Here is a 10,742-nt window from a genome sequence, read left to right on the forward strand (position 1 = left end):
TCACAACTTTTACAATTTAGAATCTTCACTATATATACAAGCTTTTGTGTAAATATTGGCATTTCTGGTGCAGTGGTTCTTGAGAAGAAGATTTTTTAAACATTTTCCTATGTATTTCTATGTTAAACTTTGAACCCCGCCTGGGGCCCCAGTTTTAGTCTGAGGGTCACAATTTTTACAATTTAGAATCTTCACTATATATACAAGCTTTTGTGTAAATATTGGCATTTCTGGTGCAGTGGTTCTTGAGAAGAAGATTTTTAAAGACATGCACCCTATACTTACTGTTTCGCAATTATCTCCCTTTTGAAAAGGGCTGTGCCCTTTATTTTAACAATTTATAATCCCCTTTCCATAAGGATGCTTTGTACCAAATTTGGTTAAATTAGGCCCAGTGGTTTTTGAGAAGAAGTTGAAAATGTGAAAAGTTTACAGACGGACGGACAGACAGACGGACGGACGGACGGACGGACGACGGACAACGGGTGATCAGAAAAGCTCACTTGAACCTTCGGTTCAGGTGAGCTAAAAACAATTTCAACGTGAAAATTCCAGCTCATATTGCTTTAAAGTGTGATATATTTTCATTGCTCCTCAAGAAATCGCAATGGATAGTTGAGAGGACAAATTTCTTAAGGAATGAATTCAATATTTATTTGTTTTATACGATATAAAATGGTTTGGGGCAGTTTACGCTTTATAAACCGCAAAGCGATTTATAAAAAAGCGTAAACTGTTTCAAACCATTTTATATGGCATAAAAGTAATAAATATTGAATTCGTTGCTTATAATTTGATTTTTTTACTCTTCATTGTAGATAAAAACGGTCATTTGACCTTTAAAATGACGTAAAATTGTACAAAATTCAAACGTAACGTCAGGCGTATTGATTCGTTTTTGACGTTAGTCTTACTATAACGTAGGCAACATTCTTTATACGATATAAAATAATTTTTTTAGCCAATCAGAAAGCGCGTTACAACCAGAATTAAATTATTACCCAAGAAATAAATGTTAGTTACTTAGAATTCACATCTCAGTGTTTAGCTTAAGACCCTGTGCTCTTTCCATCCAGTTTACTATATAAGAACGCTCGAATTTTCTCCTATTAATCAATCTTTATTTTGCCTATTTTATAAATACGTATATAACAAGGCACATGGATTTGGAATAGTCATACAAATTGTCGTCGTCCGTCGCATTGTTTTATTCATACACATTTTATTTGTATCCTTTTTTCCCTAAAATGTGTTTAAAGTTGAATTTAAACTATAGAAGAAATATGGAATCTAATTCATTACCTTAAATTCAGTATTTGTTTTCAACAACAGAGGGTTCCCTCCGACCTCTAAACGTATGGTGGCAGGACTATACAAGGTGTACACTCCGTTAAATGACGTCACGGGACCATAGAAATTCGCCAAAGTCAAAAGTATTTTTGGCGTATTTCCTCCCCCTGTGTCCGACCCGGTCGTATATCGGAGATCGTTAAACCTGATGATTTTTGCAGAGCCACATTTTGACTTCTCAAGTACAACTACTGGTTGATATGTGTCAGATCGAAATATCTACAAAGACAATGTATCTTCAAGGCAATACTTATAATTATATATATATTTGTTATAATACCAATATACTGTATACAGGGAAATATTTGCCCCTTTCACCCTTCTTGTCAGCGGGCGATTTTAAATCTCGGCGAATTCCAATGTTTCAAAACACAACTGTGTCTGAGCGCATTCAAGACGAGGCGAAACTGCTTGCAGAGGGGAAAAAATTACCCGGGTCGAAAATAACCCCGTATACAAGTACCATCTTAATGTAACTTGGTGGTCTTTCATTTAAAAAAAATAAATAAATAAAATTGAATTGAATTGACAGTGTTTGGAAATAAAAAAAGGACGGTGATTAAATAATATCAACTCAATATTTCAAAACGTGACGTAACGGATGACTATACGAGTTATAGATATTACAAGCAACTCACGGAGTACACTATGGAATCAATGGGCACGCTTGTGTCAATATTCCATGTCACGATATGGTAAGATAACAGCACCAGGATTATAGGTTTGTCAGTTTCTCCTCTTGGACGTATAATTACGTCATACGAATTTCTTTCATAAACTCCAATCACATGGACTTCATAGTTTGGGTTATCGTTCGTGACACAGCTGCGCAACTTGTAGCCGAAATTTAAAGTTTCCACTTTTGCAAGTGCAAATGGCGGGTTCTCTCGAATTATGCAGTTTCCCACTTCAGCTAAAATGAAATTGTAATTTGTCTTTATATTAGTTTGTCAAAACTGCCAATCTTCCGTAATATGCTTTAAAAAGTACCGATCATGAAATTAGGATATCATGACTATTTAGCTACTTCATCATTTATCGCAGTGAAGTTCAAACTACACATACTCTTCTGCGTCTCCGCACTTGGTTTGGTACAACCGTGAAACGAACTCTGGCGGAAGTTTGCAATGAAGATACCAATGCGAGTAAATCTAGAGCGTTAATCTTACAATTGTTACAATTACAATTGAATTCTCGTTTATATAATACAGCCCAGCAAATTACACAACTACTAACCTAACCGAATCAAGTAAATCAATTTGTCCAGGTAAGAATTAGTTAAAGCGGCATTGTCACGATTTTGGTCAAATTCTATTTTTACGTTTTCATTATTTACAATGCTTTAGAAATGCATTTCTAATGATCATATAAAATTTGAGTCATTCGTAGAGTTATAAGCAAAATACAGAGCTCGCAATTCTCTGTCATGTAAACAAGGCTCGTGCCCTGTTTTTGTTTACAAAGGTTCAATATATCAGTAAAAAATCTTTTTATTTGTTTTAAGCATAGATAAACAGTTCCTAACGTTTAATACATTCATTTTAGGTTTAAAACTGGAATTTTTCACTTCAACGTTCAAAATGTAAACAAACGCTTTGTTTACATAGCGAAGAATTTCAAACTTTGTAACTCGCTTATAACTCAACAAATGACACTCAAATTTCGATTACCTATTAAAAATGCCTTTCTGGTGCATTGTAAAAAATAAAATCAGAAGAATAATTCTTGTCCAAAATCGTGACCATGCCCCTTTAAGCAGATCTTTAACATTTTAAAACTACCTTCAAACACAATACATGTATTAATTTTAGCAGTGCATGTCAAGTGTATTTACAAATATACACGTAGTTACGACGTTTATTAAAGTACTTATATGACGAATGTTTACATTGTGAATTCTGTCAGTGTGGGGAATTATTTCGTGATCAATAAAAAATTTGAGCAACACCCAAATCACGAACTGATGCCAGATTGAAAATCAAAGTACTGAAAGTACTGAAAAGCGCTAACCTAGCTTGGTTCTAAGAAAATTTACTCTGTGCAAGCATAGGCGGAAATGAGCCTTATTGAAATTTTGGTTTATGTTTAATGAATATCAATTTAAAGTATCGAAGGCCAGATTTCTTTAAATATATGTTACTTTCTTAAGATGATGTGAATTAAAGCTGAACACGACTTGTATATGGATACTTGCCTGAAAAAAGATATGTTAAAATCACAAATTATACCTTTTGAACAGTAATTTATCACAGTTTTTGACATTTTCTTGCAAAGAATCGATTTAATTTTTCTATATTTTAGCTTCTGAATACGCACTATATTTTTTCACCACTGCGTAGCATCCCGTGCTGATGTAGGTAAGCCCCTCAAACCAATCGTATCTACTCGGCCATTTCCGTCACCCAGATAACTGGTTCCCTTTACCTCTTACCAGTTTAAATGATGTATATTTCTGCTCATAGAGGGCAGTTATTCCTTGCACCGGAAATAGAAGTCTAACGACAATAAAGCGCTGAGCTATGCTTAGCGCTTTAAAAAATGTAGCTACTTCCACATACCGCCTCCATTGGTTCCAAAATATCAAACAATAAAATGCTTTTCCTTTATATGTAAATATTTTCTGCAATGCAAGCTACTGTACCTTTCTATCCGGAATGAAACTTCAAATGTTCATAATGACATTTATTTTATGATTCATTTAATGAATTATCTATGAAAATGGGTAAAAACAAAACGTAAATCATAATTTTGTTCGATTAAAATGTTACACAGAAAAACTAGAACTGTCCTAATGGGACTAATACCCCCGCTAGGCTAATTTCAAATGGGACAAATAATTGAATTGAATAATAATTAAGGTTTGGAACACATATAAAAAAAATATTTAGAAATGTAAAAAAAAAAAAATAGTTAACAAAGAAAAATTAAAATCAAAATTGTCAGAATTTCACTGTAAATACATATCTATAACAGTAATACACTTACAAATGTATGTATTTGATGATATAATTTTTTAATTTAATTGATTTAAAGAAAAACCAACAAAATGACAATAACCCCTCCCTTTGCAGTGAATAGAAATACCGGTAGCCAAGCAATGCTCATCTGTTGATAAAACTTTCAATATCTTTCTAATAAGAGTCTTGACAGATGCAATTAGTTGTTTCAAATTTTCCTCACTTTCTCCTATGGCACAATTGAACTCCATATCAGAAAATTGATCCCATAGGACTATGATTTTCTTTGATGAGCTTGTTAAATTTAATAAACTCCCAAAACATTACCATAACTCCCATACTATGTAAAAATATGTAAAAAAGAAAATTTAATATTACAAACAATTTTAAAATTGCCAAAACACTACAATCATATCAGTAATTTTGAATTTCATTTAAATTAATGCCCAATAGGGTCACTTCATCAAATTACTTGACAAATAAATTTAAACAACCTCTAAAAATAGTTTAACTTCTTTATTAATAATTATATTATTTATTTCCTTATAATGATATACCTTTTGGTTTACATGAAACAGTTTTAAAATAGCCCCAAAACCATCACCCATTTTACAGATTATCAATTTCCCCTAAACACATGCTCCATCTGAACCATGGCTCAGATAATGGCTCCCTTGGGACAAATGAATTCAGCCACACTTGTCTTTGATGTTCTCATTAGCTCCTAAGAATTTATCATTGACAAACAAAAACTTTGCATTGTCAATTGATAGAATACTTATAAAAAATATTTTTTTTTTATTAATTAAGACATAAAGACAAAAAACTCCACCTGGATGTATTTATATAAATATATTTTAGAGTGTTTTCTATTAATTAATTAATAAAATCTGTAAGGATTACCTCCCTTACTTTTCAACATTAGTGTACAATATATAGAATAAGGAAAATGAAAACTGTCATAAAATCATTAAATCTTGTCTGATCTTAAAAAAAATTGCAGGTGCACATCTTCAGATGGTTTTCAACATATGTACAAATTTTCAAACTGTTCCATGCAGTAATAAAAAATTCTATAGGGGGGACAAAGTTGCGTCTACAGACAGACGGACAGACGGACGGACAGACAGACGGACAGACGGACAGGGTGAAACCAATATACCCCCCTAAACTTCGTTTGCGGGGGTATAAAAATCAATTTTCTATTTATGTGACGGTTACCATTGTAGCTGTTGTAGCTTTAAATTATCTAAATAAATATCTACATTTTTCAATGTCTTTGTCTGTGATAACACTGCCAATCAGTTTTGTACTATACAGCCTAATAAATTCAAATGCCGCTTTTTTGGAGGGCAATTTAATCATTGATCAAATACAACGAAAACTGACTTATAGAAGTACAAAACCACTGATTGTTTATAACACTACTTCTATTGTTTGTATTTTGTTGGAACTTAAATTGTTCAAGATCGATGATCAAATTTTTGAAATATGATTTCTGAAACTGATTTAGTTGATTTCTAAAAAAATTCCTATTGCGGATCAACAACTAATCTGAAAATATACAACATTAAAATACAATGTATGTAAAATGTTACGACAAAACACTTAACTTTTTTATTATATTTATATAAAAACACTTTTAGAATTGAAAAAAAAAATGAAATTAAGGTTAGTTCAGATTTCCTGTTTCAATATAAATCTTTCTTTAACATGGCATACCTTTTTCAAATAAACAAACAAAGATATCAGTATCGATATTTGCGTATACCTAATCATTTTTGTGGATTTTAAAAACACTATTTTACTTCAGTTATTGAACTTTGTAAAGACCTTTTTTTTCAAATCGCAAACCCTGAGTAAACATAATCCTGTAGTAAAAATTTTAGATGTAAGAGAATGAGCTCGAAAAACAACACAAATCTACTTACGGAAACAGTTCTGTGAGTTGTAATACTCTTTGTAGGATGTTGTTGAGCCATAGTAGGCACGACCCAATGTACAAACACACTGACCGTCTATACAATCGGCATAGCCACCAAACTGGGTGCATGAAAATCGCCCACCATAGCAAGAAACGCTCTTGTCTGCAATGAGAGAATCGTGCAATTATAACAGTGATGTTATTTCAAAGTCTTATATACGATATCCTGCAAAGCATCTCAAGAGGGGTAGGTGCATATATCTATTTGAAAAACTAAATGGCAAAGTAAAACACGATCAATAAATTAATTAATGTCGACTAAACATAAGTAGCAAATAACCATTACAAAGCAAACCAATATACACAAACAACATTATATAAATAGTGCCTGTTTGGGAGGGTAACAGTTGAAATTGACACCCCGAGAAAACCATTGTCAACCGACGCGAAGCGGAGGTTGACAATGGTTTTCGAGGGGTGTCAATTTCAACTGTTATCCTCCCAAACAGGCACTATTTATTTTGTTATATTGAATGTCTTAATTTTAAGAAAATTTTACTGCTTTTATTTTGGAATAACGTGAATTCTACAGCAAACCGTACGCGCATAATTTTCGCGCATGTAACATTTTTTAATGTTACCCGTTGCTAAGTGCGTTGCTAACGCTCAGGGTAATAGAAAGTATTATTAACTGCGTCTTAACCAATCAGATTTCAGTATTTAACATGAAAGTATAACAATATATAAATAGTGCCTGTTTGGGAGGGTAACTGTTGAAATTGACACCCCTCGAAAACCATTGTCAACCTCCGCTTCGTGTTGGTTGACAATGGCTTTCTTGGGGTGTCAATTTCAACAGTTACCCTCCCAAACAGGCACTATTCATTTTATTATACTGAATGTCTTATTTTAAAGAAAATTTTACTGCTTTTATATAGAAATGAAGTGTATTCTACGGCCAACCGTACTCGCATAATTTACGCGCATGTAACAATTCGTTGTGTTACCCGTCGTCAAGTGTGTTGCTAACGCTAAGGGTAATAGAAGGGATTACCTAATGCGTCCAAACCAATCAGATTTCAGTATTTAACATGAAAGTATAATAATATATAAATATTGCTTGTTTGGGAGGGTAACTGTTGAAATTGGCACCCCGAGAAAACCATTATCAACCGACGCGAAGCGGAGGTTGACAATGGTTTTCGAGGGGTGTCAATTTCAACAGTTACCCTCCCTAACAGGCACTATTTATTTTATTATACTGAATGTCTTATTTTTAAAGAAAATTTTACTGCATTTTTACAGAAATAAAGTGAATTCTACGGCGATCCGTACGCGTATAATTTACGCGCATGTAACAATTCGTTGTGTTACCCATTGCCAAGTGTGTTGCTAACGCAGAGGGTAATAGAACGGATTACCAACTGCGTCTAAACCAATCAGATTTCAGTATTTAACATGAAAGTATAATTAAGCAAAATAAAAACTTATAATTTCATCATGGTGTCCTACTATACATGTAAATAACCATAGTATATGGCGTACCAGGACAATACTGTAGATTACAATACTGCTCCTCTGTCCTGTTCTCCCCATCATATAGTCGTGTTCGACTCTGTATTCCTACGTCACACGGCTTCGAACACACGGACCAGGCCGTCCAATCAGCTACAATGCCAGCAAAACAAGAAAACAAATGGAGATTGGTTGGTATGCTTAACTAAATAGACAGTTGCAGAGCTAGTTTAATGTGTCCGCCTATAAATCCCTATTTGGTCCACGGTGATTCTCTTGTACATCCATTGTAAATGGTCAAGGAGATGAGCCTCAGAGTCAGAAAGCTCATTGATTCTGACAATTCAAGAGAGCACAATTATTGCTTTAGACTTGTGATGTTTTTTAAATGTTGTTATTGGTCCCTATAATGCAACAAATCTATTGATCATATAATTTAAACGACAGTCAAAATATTTAACATATCCGAGGAAATAAATCAAGATATTTATATTTTTTGTTGATTTTTAGAAGGAAACCATTTGGGTGGGCAAAGCTATGATACCACCAATTCCCTTTGTACCGAATGGATCTGATGGTCCTGAGCTCAAAAGTAAGTACCTACTTCAAATTAGAAATCAATTATGGTAGGGAGAATAACAGCACTTGAAGCTGAAATAAAGAGAATATTGCTACAATAAATAACTGTGATAAAGAAAATGTTTAATTTGAAATACTTACAATTATTGGAAAACATGTTGTTTGCAGTGGTCACTTCAGGTGGCACAACTGTTCCAGTAAAAGCCATGTTACTGTATTGTGGGGAAACTTTGTTACATGACCACACATGATCCTGATAAAGATTAATTAATCTGTTTCACATTGTTATCTTATTCAAAAGACAATTTTGAAATTAAAATTGATTTATAAAATAGAAATGAGTACTAATAAAAAGTTTTGGATGATTAAAATTTCGTAAACAAAAATCAAGCTTAAAAAATATTGGAAGGTCACATATTCGCAAAAAAAATTGCGCTAAGAAATAACATTATGATATCTTAATTATTTACGAGTAACCTACTACCCTGTATCGTCGCAAACAACTGACTGTGGCTGCAAAAGACAAGAATATCTCGTAGCGCATTTGTCATGTTGTAAATTGGGGATTTACCGGGTGGCAGTGAATACAAAATCCACAACATGACCACATAAATCTTGAAAGAAGTTCGCTCCTTAGGTTTTGGGTAGTCATTTTGGGTCACTTCTAGTCTGAAAATTCTGCATCACATATTAATTCTAGTAGTATATCTTTATTTTACAATGCCAAAACACCCTTTTGAATAAAATTGTTGTTAAAAAATTACATTTTTACAGAGTTTTCAGGGACTATATTTTGTGGCGGAAGGTTTTCAAGAGGGAAATGAACAATTTTCATAACTCACTAGTTTTAGAGTACTGTTACTTTAGCTTCCTAATTTTCAGCGCAGACCAAACTTTTAGATAGTTTGTGTATTGCGATATACTCATGATGTTCTAAAAAACATATTAAAAACAATATTTCGATATTTCTGTAGATATATTTTGGCATATTTAGCTTATATTTCATAGAAGTTACGAAAAATTTAATTCCAATTTTGGCCTAAAATTAGCTCATTTCATGCTTTATCTCAATTTTTGATATGTGACCCCTACTTGTTTAACTTGTAAATGAGACATAAAATGTATGTCTTTTTGTATGCAAAGTTTTGGAAAGATTACATTACTACAACTTTTGTTTATTTGCGTTATAATTTGATTACTCCAAAATTTTATAACATTTGTTGGTGTGTTCATTATGTACTGGCCTTTGAAGCCACCAATAAGGCAAGAATTTTTAAACTTTGACTTAGAGTTTACTTTTATAGTCACTGCATGTGTTCAACTTCATACTGTATTAAAATCTTAACTAAATAATAGTTAAAACTGATTTTTTTAAATAATCAATTTTCTTGTCAAATTTTAGTAAAAATTTCGGGAAAATTATCATTTTTGTTTGGGACCCTATATTTCTAAAAAGGCATGTGACATGGGTCACAAATAGAATAAATGAACATTTTAGGTCCCCATCTTTATATCCAAGTGGTTTTCGGATGATTGACATAACTATTATTTCAGGTGCCAACCTCATTAAGGTCAAACCTCGTAATAAAGAGAATCTGATTTTAACCAATATTGTTTGCCACTTCCTGTGCTCTTCTACAATTGGAGATAAATTTCTAATTTCAATAAGATTATAAAGGAAATTGCATACTCTAGTATCTCACACAGATTCCTAGTAAGGTATCTTAATTTTTTGCAAGAAAGCTTGTCAAAGTAGTAGTAAATCAATAACAAATTCCTGGAAAAAGTTATTTAAAATTGAGGAACGTATTGTCTGACCTAAAAGGATCTCTATATAAAGCTGTAATAAACATTCAAATTCTGAAGTTGTTACAAATGAAATGTTCTTTACTAAATAATTGTTTGTATAGCTAAACAGATGATTTTTGAAATTTGAGATAGATTTAATGGTCAATTTGTTGACCATCGAGCCTTCAGAAATTTCAAAGGAATGTCGAATAGCTTATGCATTAAAATTTTATCTAATACTTAAAGCAATATGAGCTGTATTTTTTAGAATTTTATTTTGCTGCAAAAACCTGCTAGTACGATAAGTCTGTATGTAACTTAAACTTTTATGATAAATTGGATTTGAAAACAACATTAATTTTTGTCAAAAGGAAGATTTCTTTTTAAAGGAATATATAGCATATCAATTTTTGTACAGGACGACAATAATTCAATTTTGCTCTAATTAAGGCTTCTTGACGGCTTTTTCCACAAAAATATGGCTTATAGATATTAAAAAACCATGATATTTTTGTCATTTTAGAAGAAAATAAAAATTTTGTAAAAAACAATTTCAACGTGAAAATTCCAGCTCATATTGCTTTAAAGTGTGATATATTTTCATTGCTCCTCAAGAAATCGCAATGGAT

The 10,742-nt window shown here is 32.4% G+C and overlaps 1 protein-coding gene across 2 annotated transcripts in view; it reads right to left on the bottom strand.

Moving 5' to 3' along the window:
* LOC109617207 (uncharacterized) overlaps nucleotides 1–10,742 on the bottom strand; it is a 46,068-nt gene that overhangs the window by 11,744 nt on the left and 23,582 nt on the right. For both annotated transcript variants that reach the window (XM_034445446.2, XM_034445448.2), the window contains exons 6-10: nucleotides 8,467–8,578; nucleotides 7,777–7,899; nucleotides 6,239–6,394; nucleotides 1,989–2,263; nucleotides 1,303–1,569 (exon numbers count right to left, since the gene is read on the bottom strand). In XM_034445446.2, coding sequence (XP_034301337.2) covers nucleotides 1,303–1,569; nucleotides 1,989–2,263; nucleotides 6,239–6,394; nucleotides 7,777–7,899; nucleotides 8,467–8,578 — 933 coding nt within the window. The remainder of the gene's footprint in view (nucleotides 1–1,302; nucleotides 1,570–1,988; nucleotides 2,264–6,238; nucleotides 6,395–7,776; nucleotides 7,900–8,466; nucleotides 8,579–10,742) is intronic.

Source organism: Magallana gigas, chromosome 2 (assembly GCF_963853765.1).
Source record: "Magallana gigas chromosome 2, xbMagGiga1.1, whole genome shotgun sequence".
Taxonomy (NCBI): domain Eukaryota; kingdom Metazoa; phylum Mollusca; class Bivalvia; order Ostreida; family Ostreidae; genus Magallana; species Magallana gigas.